Raw genomic sequence first — 20,148 nt, forward strand, 5'->3', positions numbered from 1 at the left:
AGAAAGAAACAGAAACCCCTTTCCCAAACTTCTCTTCCGAGACTAAATGTATTTACACCTCAAAGCCTCCTCCTTTATTAGAAACAAGGAAAAACAAATGTAAATAATGCTAAAAAAATCTCAACCACCTATCCTAGTTCCAAAGACTGGCCCACATTTCCCAGTTTTTTTTTTTTTTTCCTATTGTATTTTCCCCTTGGAAGGGATGATGAGGTCCGACCGCTTTACCCTGGAATCTCCAAGTCCAACCATCCACGGCGCCCTCTCCATCTCCTCCTCCCGTTCCCGTTTTCTCTTTGATAAGCATGACATAGCTTTAGCAGACACCACCTTCCTCACCAATAATTTCCATCTCTGATCGTCTCCTTTCTTTTCTGTTTCAGTTTTCAACTTGAATTGCCTGCACTTCCACAGCCATTCGATTCAGGGGAAAAAAACTAATGGATCATATTAAAAACTAAAAAAAGTGACTTTCTTTTTACTCTTTTCAGTATCTTCGATTTTTTTTTAATGTTGTCTTCGATCAAGTGGCAGACACATCCATTTAAAATAAAATGCTCACAGAAAGGAAGACACTACTAATTTCTCTCACTGTCAAACAACGTATTAGTTTCGACTTGTCTGATGCAGTATCCGACGTTAGCAATGTTCAAGTTGAGAGAAAAGATTCCACCCCAACTGTGACTAAATAGAAAGAGGAAAAGATCTGATGCGGACTCGATGGAAACAATTTGGAAAGCATGGGAATTAGCTGTCAATTTATGTGGGACAACGATGGCCACCTGTTCGGGGAACCAAGGATCTTGACATTTTTGTTCTTTTTCAAATCAGAGAAATAAATGCAAACAGTTGTGGGCTGTCAAAGCGAGTAGACAAAAAGTATAACCGCCGTAATTAGAAATTTAGTAGTAGAAGTAAAAACGAGTAAGAGAAAATTCACCTGCAGAGAGGGACCTTGCACGAATCCGGCTCGTCGCAAGTGGAGGAGTGGAGGCGTAGGAGCTGCCACATCCTCTTGCAGTGGGAGCAACCTCCAGGGACTCTCCTCCCGCATGTGGCAAAATGTCTGATGAGGCGCTGAAGGCCTTGGCATGTGGAGAAGTGCTTGCACGGCCCCAAGTCTCGACGAGGACCCTTGTCGTGTGGACCCACGCTTGTGCAACCTTCTGTGCATATATGCTTCAGGCATTCCATCGCCTCGCTCAGCTCTAGGTACAGTTTCCCGTCTCTTCTATTTCTGATCCTTCGCTTCCGTCTCTGCACCATACACACGCACCCGGTCAGTTTTTGTCCCTCATTTTATAGTTGTCGGCATTAAAGGGAGATTATAATGTCACAAGAGTTGCTAAACTGTTAATAACTTAATAGCATCCAATCGATTTTCTACTTCTTTCATGTCTGTAAAATATGAAAGGGAGATTGAGGCTTTCGGCAGCGAATAAATCTGCTGCTCCCGTTGTTGTGGCTATTGTCCAGAACAACCTAGAAACGCTATAATAAAAAAATCAAAAAAATTATATTGGAATCTAAGCTTCTGGTGGCAAGCTGAACATCAATTAGATGACACTTTAAAAAAGGGGACGGTGGGGTTGGGTCCATTGATTCCGCTTTGGGTCCACAGATCGACAAAAATGGACGGTCTTAATGATGGAAAACGTGGTCCATAATCTTACCGACTCGGCTTCCTCGAGGAACTGCAGGAGCTCGAGCTCCAGCCAGGGGTCATGCTTCCGGACAAACTTCCAGCCTTCGGTGAGTTCGACGGCGTTGAAATCGCCCGCCACGACCTTGAGGCACTTCACCCGGAGGTAAGCGGCGTCGCACAGGCGCGCCAGCTGGAGCACGTCCACCACGTTCTCCGCCGTCAGCCGCCCCGCCAGTCCTCTCTCGCACCGCCGCTTGAGCGACGGGATCAAGAACACATGCGACAGCACCAGCAAGTGAATCCCATACATCTCCATCTCTTCCTCGCTGCATCTGCACACGGAAAATCATTTTTTCACCACTTTTGCTAAATTACAAAATTGTCCCAAAAAACCAAATTAACCACAACTAGGCCCGACAGCTAGCCGTCGCTAAGGAAATACTTTTTGTTTTTTGTTTTTGGTGGAGTGTTCAGCGTTTCTCTCTGACCAGTTTCCGAGAGGAAAGCTCCCACGCGATCCACCTCAGCTTGGAACCATTCGTGGTCTTATAATAAATGATAATTATAACACAAAATGGCGTGTTCTTCTTTCGAGTTATAATTTAGTATACGAAGAAAACGCTTCTCATATTCAGAGTCTCTCTGCGTCGTCATTCGTTTAGGGGAACAAAGGCTGTCCCGGATCTTCGGAGTAGATCCACCGACTCGCCGCCATCATTTTGAATGATGCTTTAGACTTTCAGCACATTCGCCACAGGCGGAGCACGAGACCGAACGCGGTCGGTAAGTGGACCGTAGGGAGATCTAGCTTTATTAAATTAAAAAGTACATTAAGAAGCAAGTAATCAGTAGTTGGTAAAGAGAAAAGGGACATACTCGTTGGAGTACAGAAATCGAACAAACGCAACCACGGCATCGCAGGGAACGCCGAGGATAGGAATGATTTTCTCCGAACTCCCACGCTTCCGAGGCCGATCCAAGATATTCTCCAACACCGGTGAAACAGATTCCTAGATGTCAAGAAAACGGAGACCAAGTCAGAACAATACTTGGAATCTTCCAAATCTTCAGCATCAAGCTATCATCACCAACTCAGGAGACTCAGAGCAGGAAGAAAAGAATAGAGAAATTTTGTACAAAAAAAAAAAAGAGAAGAAAAACTAAAGCCGGACAAGAAGTTTTACTGCAAATTAGAGATTTCTTCACATAAAAAGGCATTTGATACAGGAAACTCAAGATTTCCTTCCGACACCGCCAAATCAACGTGAAAGACCAAAGACCGAGTAAATCCTCTGTTTCCTTCCTTACAAAAACTCACAAAAATCCTCTTCCTTCAATCACGTCTTTCCAAAGCCACCAAACCGGAACGAAACAATATACAGAGCAAGTAACTCACAGGAAAAAACAGAAAGAAAGAGAAGAAGAACAAGCAACAAACAACTTCGAGCACGGAAAGAAAAAAAAAAAGCTAGAAGACCAACAAACATACCAGAACGAAGGAATGGGCAAGAACACTCCGTCCACCGGAAGTCACAACCCGCACATCGGCACCGGCGACCTTCTCATCTCCAACTGCCGGAAAATCTCCCGGAAACACGTGCATAATATCTTCCTTGGAACAAAAAAAGCGAAAATTCGTAGACGCTTTCTTCGCCTGTCAATCAAACCAAAAGAGCCGACTCAAGGAGAGGAAAAGGCGGGGGCGAATTTATAGACCGGAACGCAGCCAAAGGAGAGAAAAGTCACGTCGGCGTCTCTCTCTCACTCACATTGTGCCACGTGTCTCCGCGTATTTTGAAACTGAGCTGGCATTTCGAATCTGTTTCAAGTTTTTTTTCTATAAAAAAACGTGCAGAGCGAGAATGACGTGGCGGATAAAAGGCCTCGTCACCGAGGGCTAAGGGCGAATAAAATAAACGGCTTTTGGGGACAGGAAAGATCGTCCGCGCGGGGGCTGACGTGGATTAGTTGGCCTCATCCGGTTTAGGGGCCTGCATGACTGGAGGTTGCCTCCTCCGACGTGGAAAATTAATCCTCCAACGCGGTTTTTTTTCAGAGAGATTCTCAAATTGGGTCTTTTAGACTAATCTTTTTTTTTTTTTTGTTCAATATAAAGCTCATATTATGCCCTTTATTAGTGACCACAAGTTAAAAGGGAATGTAAGGTCGGATTAATGGTCCCATCGATAACTTAAGCTAATGGACAAGGATATCATGCCACTTACTAGTGACCACAAGCTTAACATAATGTAAGGTTGCTAGTTCAATTGTAGAAACTATTAATGGTCACATATAACTTACAATTTGATATGTTAATCTGAAATTAGAAATTGATAAGCCAAGTTTAGGTGTTGACAAGTATAAGGAGGGGGTGAAAATTTGTTCAATCCGTCGAAAACTATTAAGTAATATAAAAAATTATTTTAAAATATTTTCAAAGATTTTGTAATAGAGAAAAAGATCACGACCTATTTTAGTCGTAGATAAGAGACCATGGGAGCTCACTTTCACTATCTCTTTTCTCTATAATGACCCCATCCCAATCCTCACTATTAGTTTATGTGCTACTAGACTCAAGTTGAACCACAAGTAGTAGTCCTTTTAGGGTCCTAAAAGGATAGGCTGACCCTTTTATTGATTTGTTAACCACACAAGGGGGTGCTAGTGGCAACAATAAGAAACATTTGCCCTAATTTTTTAGATTTCTTGCAAGTAGACATAAAGGGGTGAGACCCTTTGAAAGATAATGTTTTCCTTGAAAAATGAGATCATTAGTATTATTTCCTCTTTTACAAAGGTAAACCAGGCAAGTTCACTTCATGGGTTTTGAGTATGACTTCATCTTGTTCAATGTAACTCAGCCAGAATCAGTCTAATGTCGGGTTAAACTCAAAAGATACGAGTCTAACTCGTTGATAACTCGTTTTTTTCTGACTTAATTTGATTTCCTGACCCCTATCTGGTTCTCGATACTAAGGTTGTACAATCATCAAAGTCATCTACCTTTCAATATGTGTTCAATTCCTTGGTAGATGAGTAGTAGAAGATGTCTCTCTCATATCCCTGGTAGATAAGAAGTGGAAGATGTCTCTCAAGAATGGGACATGTTGAAATGTGACAAACCTAAAGAGGTTGAAGTGACTTGTTAACACTTGCTAGCTAATTTAACACAATTGTGAAAATTGACTTAACTCAAAAATCACATCAAGGCAATGATCTTCTAGCCTGCTGAAGACTAGGCATTATGGTCCCACTTGACAAGAGTTTTAGCAACCACGGTTGAGCTTTAGCAACCACAGTTGAGCTTTAGCATCCAAGCTTCAGGTTGAAGAAATCATACATACACTAAAAAGCTCTTGCTGCTTCTCATAACTGCAAACAACTAGATTTCCAAGTTCCAGTCGGTCCACAAAATACACGCAAGGGAACAGGGAAATGAAACTGAAACTATGATAAAACATGTTGTTCCAGGCATTGTAAAACGTCGTTCTGGCAAAAAATATCAGGAATCCCATCCCATTTTCCTTTCTCTTTAGCTTCCCAGTATCCACCAATATAACGGTAGCAGTCTTCATCCTTGTCTTTCCTAAACCACCTTGGTTGCCATCCTCTTTCCTGCAGCTTCCTAGCCTGGGGAACACATAATAGAGAATTCTTAAAACCTTCATGCTACGTTATGTATTATACAAGAACTTCCAAGTATGAATTATGGGAATTCAGGTGCATTCAGCAAATCCTATAAGGTACCTGTCTCTGTGACTGCTCAAGCCGAAGTTTTTCTGCATTGGCCATTTCATATTCACCATTCTCTAAGTGCCTCTGGTCTGGCCTGAGCCTGGAATCAGTTGGTGGCAACTTCTCATGCAAGCCAGGTGTCAACTCATTCAATGAGATGGCAAATGGGGTGAGGTCATATCGGGTTTGGATCATAGATTTGTCCCGCTCCCACAGCAGCACGGCCTCTGACATGGGATCATAACCCTTCGGTTTGGTTGTTGGATCACCAAGGACATAATACATGGCTTCGTCCCATTTGCCTATTAACATTGCGACTTTGCTTCCAGTCCTATTGTCTTGCACAAATCCATGAACCTGCATGTTGCAATTGATGGTCTCAGAAACTTTTTTCATACTTTTGAGGAAGTCAGGTAGAGAATGAATCAAGTTTATCTACTCCCCTTTACCTGATGTGGGTTCCTATCAATGATGGACTGTTCTTTGAACTTGAGCTTGCAGGAGTAATTGCCACTACCTTTGATCCTCATCGTACCATAGTGATCACAGTAGATCTTACCAATTATGATGTTGTAGATGGAAGTAGTGACCTTGCTCCATTGAAAAGTCTCCCCATCCTCAAATTGGAGGGTGAGGACACCAACAGGATCAAGCTGTATCGATCGACCCCAGAACTTCCCTTTCAGATTTGAGTCTGCCCAGAACTTCCAGCCTCTGCCGTCACAGTGACATGCAACTATCATCGGATGGTGACTTACCTGGACCAAGATCCTTTTTCTATCAGATACATAATGAAGATGCATGTACAACCCAAATTCAAGCAAAGAAGCAAAGAAGAACAACCTTTTCAGAGAAGAAGTGGAGACCTTTGTCAGGGTATTCAGCCTCATAAGTCTCCCCAAGAAGCGGGTTGAAAGGCTTACACTGTCTACCTTCTGTTGAAGCATATCCAGATACAGCAAAGGCTGCTATATGTAGAATCCTCATCAAACTGTTCCCCTGCATCACATCCAATAAACATGCTGAATCAAAACAGGTGGTGGTTAATCAACTGAGTACATTATTTGAACATCTTCTACCCTAAATTTAATGACATTGACTTGGACCTATTAAAGCATACGCTTTTGTCTACCACATCGTGTTGATGATCCACAAATAATTTGAAGTGCAAAGGTGAGAGAAACAGAGACAAACCTGCTTGCCCCACTCCAAGGCCCGATCAACCAAGTATGAGTACTCCAAATCTTCGAAACATTTCTGCAAGGATGAAAGTGGCTCATTGAAGTACACTGGAAGACAAACACCGGACAGATCTTTTCCAATGTTTTCTTTAATAATTGACCATAGCCCCACTGGCTTCTCTTTTTCCTTTGGTTCTGGCAACTTATCTCTCCTTTTGACATATGGATATTCAATAGGTTTAATACCTAAGTTGGCCTCATGGTCAGAAATTAACAATTCCCTATCATATGGGTGACTGCTCATTACATCCCTGCTACGATATGAACCACTTCTTAGGGAATCGGAAGATAGGAAATCCTTGGTATCAAAGTATATTCCATCCTCGTCATCTGATTCTCCATCCCCTCCATATCGACTCTCATTATCTGCATCAGAATCAGTTGCACTGCCCTCTGACAAGATTGAGTAGAAATCTGCACATTGAAAGAACAAGAATCTGAGAATGAGAACCAGAAAAGGGAAAAAATTTAAATAAAGAAAGGGCCAAAGACAAGATATTCCTGAGGACCTAATATGAATTGAAGGTATCGGTAGAAGCTGAACAGCCTAGTCCACAATTTGGAGTAAACTTTTCTAAAAAAGAAAGTTGCAGTAAGATAAAGTTCCACCAAACATCATAATCTGTGGTGTTAAATTACCAGTTAAGTAGCATATGTAAATTGTTATGCATTCTAGATCATAATCTCCTCTTTCCCACTTTAGCATAACTCTCACATCACTTAATTGCAAAGATCTCAACATCATATAAGATAGCTACGTATGTTTTCTAAACTTTTGAACTGCTTGGCTTTCAAATAGATAAGCCCAGAAAGAATCCATATAGATCCTAACTCATCATGTATCGTCACAAGTAAAAAATATCCCAAGGAAATGCACAACCACATGCTACCTGAGTTTTCTAAACTTTAGATAATTGCATTAGCTTTTAGATAAGCCCAGAAAGAATCCACTTAGATCTTGAGACATCATGTCTCATCACAAATACACATTCACTGAAGAAATGCACAACCACATGCAGGTATCATTATTTGACAGAAGACCTTTCACTTGGTTCTGATCTAACACCCATAGATAATAATTTATATAACAATCAAGAAGCATCTATTTAAGTCTTCAAACAATATCAAATCTGCATGAACCAACAGGCACCACAAATTGCCACAGTAACAAAAAAATAGGCAAGATCACACAAGCAATTATAAACAAGAGAATTAAAAAAACAAGTAGAATCAAAATACAATAGTATATCTTGGAAAATCTACTAACCACTGTATCTTCCATTTACTTGTCCTATGTATGACTCTCGCTCCTTTGTTTCATCAACTACAGTAGTTTCGAGCTCTACTTTCTCTGACTGAAAGAGAAAATATGGATAAATTAATACAAAAGATGAATCCTCTTTGAGTACCCAAACATACCATATTTCAGTTTTAAAGCATATAGAAATATATGAACAATTAAAAACAATGAACCTACGCAAGTTGAAGATAACAACACGAGAACATAAAAAATTAATACAAAAAAAAAAAAAGATAACAAAAATAACTTTAAAAAAAGAAAAAAAAGAATCAGCAATGCCAAAACATGTCAAGTATGTCAGCTATAGTACCTCCAACTGTCTCAATGTGTCAAGCAGGAGAATATGCTTTCTTTGGAGGGATCCCAACTGGTTTTGAAGTTCATATAACTCAAGCTGCACAATAGACTCACAATCTTTCACAACAGTCTCGCTTAGTCCTTCTTGAAGTAGTCGGCACCTTAGCTTCTCAGTGGAAACAGTAACTTCTTCAGATGGGTAGAAGTCGCTGCCAGTCAAAACCCGAGGAAACATTTCTTTGGCAGATAGAAATGCATCAATCCATGCCCCACGGTCCTCTCTAGATTCACACCTAAGGTGAAGGGTCTTTGTGCCCGTAAAAATAGAAAGTCTCTTATCATCTGATTTACTTGCACGAACTGATGACACCTGCAAGTGCAACCATTTTAAGACTGCTGACTTGTTGAAAATTACAAGAATGCAAGAAATTGCATAAAGCATCTTGTAGCTTTTTTCCTTTTTCTGAAATGATCTTGTAGCAGTTTTATTTATATGAATTTTAATGCCAATATATGTTGCACAAATAAGCATACTCAAGCATTCAAAGAACTGAAAAAGAGGTCTGTTTACAAACAAGGCCAAAACTCTTTCCTGATCAAAGTAAATTATTATTTCAATGTACAACAGTATGGTTTAAGATAGAGCACCGATGCAGGCCATGGCTAAGATCCTTAAACGGGTAACTCTTGCCAATTCACTATCTTTTACAGCTATCGATATTTAGTCCAGACCATCGACAATTTTGTCCTTCAAGAGTGTAACTGTGGTAGTCATAAGGGCACCTTTCATCTACAGAAAAGCAAACTATATATAGCCGTTATGACAAGGAAAGCAATAGTGCGACCACAGGCGCAGGCAGAGTGCATTTCAGTACCTTCACGGGGATACCACAAATTTATATTTTGGCTGTCAAGTCCTTAAAGAATAAAATGTATGATGATGATATTAAATGAAAGGCGTGAACCTTCAAATGTATCTCGCCAAATGGTTTCCACTGCTTCGTCGACCCTCGTCCGGTACTCCCATTCCCCCAGCTAGTCTTCCTCATGTGCCTCAAGGAGTCCTCCCCAATGACCCTCACACCTTTGTCCCCCATTTGGCCCACCAAAACCTTGTGCGGCCCATGGATCTTATAATAAGAAAGCACCCCATCCTGCAAGACGAACCACCGGGACCTCCAACCCTTGCCGTAATTCACCCATTTGTACAGAATTCCGGCGACACCGCCCACATTCACGGCAATGCCATTCGCACAGCTCCCTTTCGGTTCCCGCCCTTCAGCCACATCGGCTGGAATATCCTCCGCCTCGCAGTTCGCCGTCGCTGCACCCGGAAAACTGACCTCGGAATCGTTGCTCAACTGGAAGGACGACTGCTTATTGGACCCAAAAGCGGAGACTCTAGCAGAACCATCAAGCCCAAGCGGGTGCGACGGAGACTTCACCTTGAGAGGAACCACCGGCGGATTGGCCCGGTCCCGATCGATCGACACCGGCGCAATGCAACAGAGCGGATTCATCTCCCCTTACCCAAATCAAACCACCTAAAACTTACAAACAAAAAAAAGAACCCCCAGTGAAGGAGAACCGAAGCAAGAAACACCCACAAAAGTGACAAAGCGAAGCAAAAGCAAGAAAGATCCTCACAAATCCATCCGATCTCTCGCTGTCTTCATGACAAGCGCCACCGGAAGTGAGCAAAGAATGCGAAAAGAAAACCCCGACATTTGAGGGATCTTCGGTGGCCGGGGATCTCGGAGAAAGAACAAACCCTAGACTGGAGACTTCGCGGATTGGAGGAGAAGGTAACCCGAACGGAGATAGACAGGAAGAGCCATCCGATACTTTTATTGGGAAATGACATAAGAACGATTCTGTACAGAGATGAGAGAAGAGTAGAGAGAGAGCGAGGGAAGCGTTATAATATTAAGGGAAGGTTGAAGTTTGCCGCAATTAAGATTGCAGTCGGTAAAGAAGTCTGCTGCCGCTGCTGCCGCAACTCATCCATTAAATTCACTGATGACAGTATCGCACTCTCTCCCGTTTGAATCAGGGAAGAGAGAGAAAGAAAGAGTGAGAGTCTACTCTCCGAAGTCTCTCATCTGAGCCGCGTGTAAGATCAACACTCGCGAAGTACAATCTTTTTCGTACTGAGCATCACCGTTAAACATGTCGGTTCATGTAATTGTGGGCCCCACCTTTCGGTCCGGATCTTTCTTCTCTTTTTGGACCGAACCGGCATTTCAAATGACTTGAAAAATCTGCCTTAATTATCCGGTCTCTCATTCATCTCTTACATTAAAGTCTCAATGCGAATTCTCGAGGCTCTCGTTTGCTTCTCATTTGAAAAGATCTCTTCATTTGCGTGCAGGAGATTCTTAAAATGTACAAAACCATTTATTAAATAGTGAATAAAACTACAGGTAGAAAGTGGGAGACAAGGCAGCATGATGGGCCCACAAAAATGGACCCACCGGCCCGGTGCACTTAAACCCCATGGCCAACTTAGGCCCATAGACCATCATTCCTGAATTACTACTGTGGGCCCTGTTGGAAAATATACTATCGATGATGCAAGATCATCATTCCGCAGTAATAGTATTGCCAGGGAGAAGAATCTCATGTTTCGTTTAAATAAGCTACATACCCCTGATATTTAACCTAATTATTTATATACCCTTATGTTCTTCGATATTACGAATTTACCCATGATACAATCAAAATTACCAAAATACCTTCATACAACAAATAACTTTAACACAATTTTATAGTTCAATTTACATAGGTAAACATGCATTGAAGTACAACCAGGGGTATGTAGTGAAAAAATTAAAAAAACAGGGGTGTCTAGATAATTATGACACATTTAGGGACATGTATGGATACATTTACACATTTACGATTAATTATAACTACCAAAATTAAAAACTATTTCCTTCTGATAAAAACAACAAAAGCAGAGATAGTAAAAAACGAAAAAGAGAGAGGGATTGGAATTGGGAAAGCCAAGTCTGCGTGTGAAGAGAGGAAGACTGAAAATTGAAGCTGAGAGAGAAAAATTGGAAGCAGATGTTAAAAGGTTAAAATTAAACTTTTTGGAAGAGTTTATTTTATCTAATCTCTCTTTTGTGAAGGAGAAGAAGTCAGTGTGGTGGTGCTGTTGTGGAAGTTGTTGATTCGTTGTTTTCGGTTGGGAATGAGGTCCCAATCGAGATCTTTGCTGGGTTATCCGAGGCGATCATGAATCTATGCCTTCTTTTGTCCTTTGGGCTGGTTGTAGGATCTCAGAGACGGTGGATCGAGATCCAATACAAGCTTATCGGAATCGGAATTTCTGCCTTTTTCTTCAATGGACGCGGCCGCCTCAAGACCCGCTGTAGTTATTGATAATGGAACCGGGTATGTGTATGGAGCCTCATTTGTTTCAGTTTCTTTCATATTTCTGCTCTTACCCGTTCTCTTTTCTAGAATTAGGTTCGGTTTTTATTTTCCGCGTGTTTAATTTTTCTGAATTCGTTTTCGTTTTGCTTTATTCCAAGATGTGTTTTTTAATTCATTCTCTTACAGTAGTTGGAATATGTTGCGTTGGAAAATTGAAGGCTGAGAATTTGCTTCCGAATCAAAATGTTGACTTGTTGTGCTCGAAATGTCAATGGACTGCGGTGATTTGTTGTTGAGTTGATTGGTTTTGCGCTTGTTTACCTGTAACTGTGCCTTGCTTATGAGTTCGAAATTAAGTTTAAGTAGCACCAAAAAATTTTATTCACGTTGGTTATGTCCAGAACATTTCTTTTTCTGAGGTTCTAATACTAATCATAACGCGTCCAAGTCTGCCCTTTTTTGGTTTTTTTATTTATTTATTGTCGATGTAAATATTTAATAACCTATTCAAATAAGTAACACTGACCAATACTTGTTCGAACTGCATGAGTCATCAATATCGTTTTTTGTTTTTTTGTTTTTGTTAGTAGTTCCAGTGTTTAGCTCGCTTAAGTATTTGATCATAGCTCATCTGGGCTATTCTTATAACCAGCTGCCATTTTGTCATTAAAACACTTTTAAAAAAGAAATTCTCTTAAAATTGTGCTACTGCAAATCTGTTATTAGAGGGCCATTTTGTTTTCTCAAACGTTGGTTAAATTTATTGAATGACTTTTAGTCTGATGCACAAACCGTGGTAAATTTGTAACTACAACTCAACAACCTGAGTGGCACTATTATAATTGGAGCCTCAAGGGAACATAATTGGAATTGTTGGTGTCGTTTGAAATTCCATCACTGGATCATAAATGTAATTTTTTGCTTATCTTGCCCCTCCTATTGTTCATGTACCTTAAAATCCATTGCAACCACATGGATGCTTATATAGAGGTGATCAACAGAAAAGTTGGACATATTGTTTGCTGTATGTCTGCTACACTGCTGAGGAATTTTCAGGCTGTTGCTTTTCACTTAAGAAAAAAAAAAATCAGGCTGTTTAGTATTTGGTTGACACAGTATTCATTAGTGTGGTTAGCTTCTCAAGCCTTTTCAGTTGGAACTGCAGCTTTCCTAATTAGACTGGGACATGGTAGTTCTACAACTGGTTTTAGTGCATTGCACTTTCTAAATGACTTTGAGTTGTATATTACAATTAAAAAAAAAAATCAACAACAATGATAACATTGACTTTTATCTGTTCATCTGAATTAGCAGTTTTGGGACTGTATACAAGTCCCAACAATGAAAACCTCAGGTAGCTTCTGATGCCTAAAACTGACCCAGTATAGTTTCATAATTTCATTTCTTTGTACATTGGTTGTATCTTACATTGGGTTCCCTAAAGAATTAGGACTACCTGGGATAATAATTTGGCTGCTCATCTGCTTTCACATGTGACTTGTTCCATTTTTTAGAGGGGCGTGGCGCGATTTGAACTCGCGACCTGACGCACCTGATGTAAAGAGAATACCACTAGACCAAACGGCCTTAGGTACATGTGACTTGTTCCATTATGAGTCAATGTAATGTTATCTTTGGATTGGGTTAGTGCATAGAGTGAGAATTAGCTAGGAAGGAAAAAATGAAAATCAATTCCTGGATTATTTCTTTGGAGATTTTATGGAAGTGTGAGCCTATAGAAAGCGCAATCAAATATAGGAGGTTATAATACTGATCAGCTATGACATCATGCCACCTTGTTCACTCGAAAATTTCTTGGGAGAGAATCGCACCCTCTTGTGGTGTGATTCTTTTCTTTCATTTAGGCTTGAAAGTGAGAAAGCGAATTCTTTAGGAAAGTTTTCCAAATAAAAAAAAGGCAATTCATAGGGAAACTTTCCCTGCACACTAATAGGTTAATATTATTGGGTCCTTGATGTTGGATAATTCCCCTTTTATATAAATGAGATTCGCTGACATTTTCTATAGATGGAAGAGTGCAAAGGGCAACATGGAATAACCTGAATATGTCAGAACATCTCAGTTTCTACAAAATAAAAAATTTTAAGTTGGGCCACTCAAAAATAGTGATAATGTAAGTCGGTGAGCTATAACAAGTTGAATGCAAGCCTCACAAAGTGTCAATTTTTTTTCCAACCCCTTCTCAATCTGCAGGTTGAAAACTTGGCATTGTCCCTACAATAAATGGTGTGATGAAGAGGGAGGGGGAGCGTTCTTTTATGCACTTGTTTATCTTTCTGTGGAGATTATGGATTTGGAGCAAACTAGGAAAGATAAAACTAACAATGAACGTAATGAAAACTTAGTAGTAGCACAAGTAGGTGAAAAAATATGATACACCCATTTGATATGGTTTTGGCATGTTCTCTCCAAAGAACATGTGCCAATAGGAGCGACTGGTCCTTAAAGGTTTGAAGCAACAAGGAATAGTTGAAGGTTGGCAATGACTAGGAGATGTGTAAATTAGCTTAGGATTTAGTAAAATGGAGAGGAATTTACATGGCTGACCCCAAAATATTTGAGATTGAAGCTATAATGTTAATCATGATGTGGAGAAGCTACCATTCAAAAAAAAAAAAAAAAAATGACATGGAGAGTTTGACAGTATTAAAAGAAATGTGAAGAGGCTTTATTCATGGGTAATTCTTAGGTCAAGATACTTTGCATTCCATATATCTAGCTTTTCAATTGCTCATTGGATGAGATAAGAAAGCCCTTTTTCTTCATTGCCTTAAGTCAACTTATGGTTCGTTTCTTGGGAAATACTCAATTATGGTTGTACAAATTAATACTGGACAAAACATAAGAAGGGAAGAGTGAGAGAATACATGTGAGGTAGAAGATGAGTGAAAATGAAAGCAAGTGAGAAGAGAGAGTTGCCAAGTGAGAAACAGATGAGAGGACTGGTATAACTAATCCCCAGTTTAAACCCTCCTTAATAATAATCTGTGTCAATTACAAGTGTACCAGTTATTACAAACTTAAAATTATAAATATCACTGCTGTTCTATAGAGTGAAAATCCCAAGTTTCTACCAGATTGGAAGATATCAACATCCAATTTTTTCTACTGTGCACCTTCCTTTATTTTATTGGTTACATAGTGTGAGAAATTGAGTGAAATAGAGTTAAGAGAGAGGAGGAGGTGGCAGCTTTTTTGGAGAAGGCTTAAGCTCTAGATTAGGGTGAGGCACGAGTCCCCCCTAACCCTTTCATATTAAGTGAGTTGTAGAGGAAAAGACTCCTCTACCCTCTCTAACATACACACCTTATATCTCCATATATACAAGTCCAGAAATTATGAAAATTAGACCATAGGCATTTCTAAACTTCCCGAAACTAATGACACTCTTCTAGATATAATCAGAATATTGTGGAATAGAACTACCCTCCAGTACATTTAACACAGAGATTAGATATTATCTAAGTTGTTTCTATAATTATTGTCTTTTGCACAAAAAAAAAATCTTTTTTTTTTAAATTGTTTTTGACACTTTTAGGGATGTTGTTTGCTGTTAGGTATACTAAGATGGGCTTCGCTGGGAATGTTGAGCCATGTTTCATTATCCCAACTGTTGTGGCTGTCAATGAATCCTTCTTGACTCAGTCAAGGGTTCCCACAAAGGGAAATTGGTTAGCACAGCATAGTGCTGGTGTTATGGCAGATCTTGATTTCTTCATTGGAGAGGAAGCCTTGTCTCGGTCCCGTTCTAGCAGCACATATAATCTCACTTACCCTATTCATCATGGTCAAGTAAAGACTCTTTTCCTAATATCTTATCAAGTTTCTTTGTGGTCATGTAAAGTGGGTAAGTTTTTAACCGAGTTATGGATGGTGCCCTTTCAGGTGGAAAATTGGGATGCTATGGAGAGATTCTGGCAGCAGTGTATTTTCAATTACTTGCGATGTGACCCAGAGGATCATTATTTCCTCCTAACAGAGAGCCCTCTCACGGCTCCTGAAAGTCGTGAATACACTGGAGAAATTATGTTTGAGACGTTTAATGTTCCTGGACTTTATATAGCAGTCCAGCCTGTCCTTGCCCTAGCTGCTGGGTACACAACGACAAAGGTTGATAGTTGATGTCTGATATATCTTGTTTATCTATTTTTAATGTTCTCTTCTTCTTCTTCTTCTTCTTCTTCTTCTTCTTCCTTTATTTTTCTTGGCATCATATCTTTATGAATGCTTGCTGGTTGCACCTTAAGTTGACTAGTGAATTCCATCAGTGTGAGATGACAGGGGTTGTAGTAGACATTGGAGATGGTGCAACACATGTTGTACCAGTTGCTGATGGTTATGTTATTGGCAGTAGCATCAAATCAATCCCTATTGCTGGGAAAGATGTCACTCTCTTTATTCAGCAGCTTTTGCGGGTATGAACTACAATGCTAATGACTTTGTAGTGTCAGTATATGTTAGCTTCTTGTTTTGTAAAGTGATGTATAAGATGAGTGTCAATTATTGTGATGATGTTGCTTGAACAGCTAGGCTTTGATTGTATTACTTCTTTTAAAAAAATGGAGAGGACTTTGATTATATTACATGCCATCCATCAAATAATACCTACTTATTCTTTTGGACAATATTTGCCTGACATGAGGCATATTTATACATTTGTTTTCTTTAACTTACCTAAATGTCACATTTACCCCATACTGCTCGTACGCATGCTATGTCAAGGACCTGCAAGACTGTATTTTTACCTAAATTTCTATTTCCAAATAGACCAAAATTTCATGCTTGAGAAAAGGAAATGCTTCTGATTGCTTTGGGATTGAAACTTGAAAAGCCCTGAAAAGTATTTCTTTTTCATAAGTCAAATTTTCTTTTCTTTTGTTTTTTTTCATTTTGTGGCTATTGATTCTTAGTACTACTAGTTTTCAGTACCCTTTGTTTGTCATTTAAGAAGACGTGTACCGTATCACTGCCTTCAGGGTTTTGACAATCTTCCTCAGAGCCAGGCAAAGTTACGTTAAGGACTTCACTTTAATATCTTTCCTTTGTACGACTCATAATCAGCATGTAGTCATATTTGAAAACCTTAAACACTACATTAAGCATGAAGGGAAACTCCATTTGATAATTAAACTTACTTGATGAGATATTGTAATAAGTTGGCTGTCCATCTTCATTGAAAAGAACATATCTTAGTAGTGTATCATGTAGTTCTCTGATCAGCTTTCTTGGTTTCTACTGTTTTGATATTTTCTCATTGTAGGAAAGAGGAGAGCATATACCGCCTGAAGACTCTTTTGAAGTAGCTCGAAAGGTGAAAGAAATGTACTGCTACACTTGTTCAGATATAGTAAAGGTAAATGTTTTACCTGTCAATTCAACTGTTAAGTGGAAATTTGGTTTTCTTCGAATGAGTTGTTATTGAGTGCCTGTATTATTGTGATTTAGAATTTCAGTTCTTAAGAAGTATAAGGCTAGCTGCCAGTGAAGGCAACCCTTATTGGGCAGGCAGATACCTTCTTGCATAGGTTATTTAACTCAAGAACAAGAGAACTATAGATTAAAATTGTGTTAAGTATCTGAGCTATTCTTAAAGAAGTGCTGCCACGCACCTCAAGAAGCTACTTTTCGCTGCCATTTATTGTATTTTATTGGAAAAACTGATTATTTTTTTATCAAATGGAAACTCTTGGACTGCTGCACTCATATGCAAAATTAATATACCTAAATATACACTTAAAAAACAGACATCTGCTTATTGTGGAAATGCCTTCATCTCTTGGGATGATTTTTGTGACAGATAGGGTTCAAAATGAAATTGTTTGGTGCTAAGAATCCTCTGGAGGTAAATTAACAAAATGATTTGGTTATATTTAGGAATACTTCATTCTCCGATTAAATTTTATGTGCTTTTGTAATTTCAGTTAAATTTCCTGTTGTTTGCAATTCTTCTCTAACGTGACCGTACTTTTGTCTATGATACCAGGAGTTCAATAAATATGACCGAGAGCCCTCTAAGTACATTAAGCAATGGACTGGTATCAAACCCAAGACTGGAGCACCTTACTCTTGTGACATAGGATATGAAAGATTCCTTGGCCCAGAGGTCATTCATTCTACTCAACCGCAGCTTCTCTCATCAGATAACGCAAACTACATTTTATTGCTTTAGCAATATTTTGCTGAAACGACTCATTACTTATGAGCTCTCAGAAGCTTTTTCTAACAGTTTGTTTGATGCATCTTTTCCTAATGGCCTTGTTATTTTCTTTAGATGTTAGCATCATTAATTGGAACTGGAATACAAAGCACTGAGTTTATGTTTTAATTTTTGTTTAACCTCTTCCTAATGCCTCAACTGGACGAAGATTGGCAACCAGGAAATGATAATTGAAGATTCCTATGATGAGGCCATCTGACTGCCTTTCGCTTGATATAAATCTAATCATTTTCCTGGTTAGCTTGCATGGTCATTTCAGCAAACTTCTAGTCTGCAATTATTGGACCTTAATTAACAGTGGTGGAATGGCACTTGGTGCATTTAATGTATGTGTTTCAAGACTTACATACTGATCTTGTTTATCTAGGTCACTTTCAGTTAAACAGTGCTTGTGTTTGCAGGTTTTCTTCAGTCCTGAGATCTACAGCAGTGATTTTACTACTCCTATGCCATCTATAATTGATAAATGCATCCAGTCCTCACCTATTGACACAAGGAGGGCTCTTTATAAGGTCCGTTATTGGCAAATTTGGTTGCATTTTTATAATTCTGTTTCTGATCAGCTTTAATTGTTTTGCTAACTTTCAGCTTGGAAATATCTTTTTGCTCAGAATGTAGTCCTCTCTGGTGGATCCACTATGTTCAAGGACTTCCATAGAAGATTGCAAAGAGATTTGAAGCAGATTGTGGATGCCCGACTTGTTGCATCAGATGCTCGACATGGTGGAGAAGTAAAAGTGAGACTTTACTTTGGAAATGTTTTTGCTTTTCTATGATTTTCGTATAAGGTTATTTTTTCAATATCTGTCTTATAAATTCTTTCTTTTTGTCCTTTCAGTCTCAACCTGTGGAAGTTAATGTAGTCAGCCATCCCATCCAAAGATTTGCAGTTTGGTTTGGGGGCTCTGTACTAGCATCAACGCCCGAGTTCTACACTGTATTTACTCCTCTTCATCCCTTGTATTACAATATTTTATTGATTTTTTTTTTTTAATCTCTCTGCAGTGCTGCAGTTACTGAGTACTTTGTTGATCTAGCTTTTCAGATTCTAGATTAAACTTCTCTAATTTATTATGCAGACTAAAAGTTTGAATACAATTCTGACCTATTAGAAGTAACTATTTCTGATATTTGAATCTCAAAGAGGGGCAAAGAAAAGAAGAATCCGTTAGTCCAATCCTTAACTGACCTGGTAGATGTACCTCATAAAAAATACTGTGATTTAGAAAACTGTGTTTAGGTACTCCTCACTTCAAATTTTGCCTAAGAAGGCATCTAAGGACATAAGTCGATTCAAATTTAGCATCTTGGAGATTGTTGAATCCAGTGTTTTGTGGCCCACAACAGCAACACAATGGTTATGAATTGCCCCTACACATGAAACTGGTTCTAAACCTTTTAACAGGGATTTTTTTTTAATGTTTCCTTCGTATGTGCTTTTTGCATGTTTTACTCAATCGATACAAGCTATGTTTGATGTGAATCATTGTTCCACGTTCTAATCGTGCCAGCTTGTTAAACACTGAATCGTGATTGCTAAAAACAAGAAACCCTCATATGTGATTTTTGCTTGGTCTGTTCACCTTCTATCATTTCTGTGGTAGTTTTCTTGTCTTGCTCTCTCAGTTATTTGTTGTTTTCATACAAATGAACAATTCAATCTGTCTTGGATAATATTTGCAGGCATGCCATACAAAAGCAGAATATGAGGAATACGGTGCAAGTATTTGCCGCACAAACCCCGTCTTTAAAGGGATGTATTGAAGTTGGCATGATTTTCTTTATGGCAGTTTCTTCCATCTGTCCAATTGTACACATTTCAAACAGCCTTACCAGTCAAGATATCTTCTTCATGGCCATATACTAGTATACTGACCTATCTGCAACTTGTCATCGGAAATGTACTATGAATAAAAGGTTCGTTTCGAGCGCAGGTATTCCCGCATAGAAGGTTGTTAAGAAGTTGCTGCCTGTACACCTTTGTAGGTAAGGGTTTTGGGCACCGTAGACATTAGACATGACGCTAAGGTGAATGGTATTTTAGCATTCTTCTTAGCTGATTCAGAATAGTATTTTTTGTATTGATTTATTTCATTAGGAGGAAGTTCCACATTGTAAAAGATTAATATATTCTTTTTTTGTTCATTTCAATTTCTTTAGCTCAGATTGGTATTTGTAGACAATGACCTGTTTATCAGAGGGAGTTTTGAGAATTTAAAGTGAATTAATGCAGATTGATGGGAACTTAGGATGATTTAATACAGAACTTACCAGGCAAATATTTGATTCAGTTCACTATACAAGGCAAATG

The 20,148-nt window shown here is 39.2% G+C and overlaps 3 protein-coding genes across 4 annotated transcripts; 1 reads left to right on the forward strand and 2 right to left on the reverse strand.

The window, feature by feature from the left end:
• Positions 1 to 5: 5 nt before the first annotated feature.
• On the reverse strand, positions 6 to 3,306 carry LOC137953725 (BTB/POZ and TAZ domain-containing protein 1-like). The gene is made up of 5 exons (XM_068801216.1): positions 3,135 to 3,306; positions 2,522 to 2,655; positions 1,674 to 1,977; positions 941 to 1,257; positions 6 to 400 (listed from the first exon to the last, which is right to left on the reverse strand). Exons 1-5 carry the CDS (start codon positions 3,246 to 3,248, stop codon positions 181 to 183), a joined length of 1,089 nt encoding a protein of 362 aa, XP_068657317.1. The 5' UTR covers positions 3,249 to 3,306; the 3' UTR covers positions 6 to 180.
• A 1,680-nt stretch (positions 3,307 to 4,986) lies between these two features.
• On the reverse strand, positions 4,987 to 10,246 carry LOC137953742 (oxysterol-binding protein-related protein 1D-like). Of its 2 annotated transcripts, none has more exons than XM_068801248.1 (9): positions 9,866 to 10,246; positions 9,184 to 9,762; positions 8,232 to 8,588; positions 7,889 to 7,976; positions 6,575 to 7,035; positions 6,224 to 6,379; positions 5,830 to 6,138; positions 5,393 to 5,737; positions 4,987 to 5,275 (listed from the first exon to the last, which is right to left on the reverse strand). In XM_068801248.1, the coding sequence occupies exons 2-9, from the start codon at positions 9,736 to 9,738 to the stop codon at positions 5,093 to 5,095; spliced, it is 2,454 nt and encodes an 817-aa protein (XP_068657349.1). In that variant the 5' UTR covers positions 9,739 to 9,762; positions 9,866 to 10,246; the 3' UTR covers positions 4,987 to 5,092. The 2 variants fall into 2 exon arrangements, with proteins under 2 accessions (XP_068657349.1, XP_068657340.1); XM_068801239.1 differs by having other exon boundaries at positions 9,184 to 9,768.
• A 976-nt stretch (positions 10,247 to 11,222) lies between these two features.
• LOC137933869 (actin-related protein 3) lies at positions 11,223 to 20,074 on the forward strand. Its single transcript, XM_068789944.1, has 10 exons — positions 11,223 to 11,617; positions 15,178 to 15,412; positions 15,506 to 15,730; positions 15,889 to 16,035; positions 16,881 to 16,973; positions 17,604 to 17,723; positions 18,239 to 18,349; positions 18,449 to 18,574; positions 18,676 to 18,774; positions 19,521 to 20,074. Exons 1-10 carry the CDS (start codon positions 11,568 to 11,570, stop codon positions 19,599 to 19,601), a joined length of 1,287 nt encoding a protein of 428 aa, XP_068646045.1. The 5' UTR covers positions 11,223 to 11,567; the 3' UTR covers positions 19,602 to 20,074.
• The last annotated feature ends 74 nt before the right edge of the window (positions 20,075 to 20,148 follow it).

The sequence above is a fragment of the Aristolochia californica genome, unplaced genomic scaffold (genome assembly GCF_029961685.1).
Source record: "Aristolochia californica isolate CCGP_79_NKW_82.1479 unplaced genomic scaffold, dmAriCali1.0.hap1 SCAF_1, whole genome shotgun sequence".
NCBI classification, from domain to species: domain Eukaryota; kingdom Viridiplantae; phylum Streptophyta; class Magnoliopsida; order Piperales; family Aristolochiaceae; genus Aristolochia; species Aristolochia californica.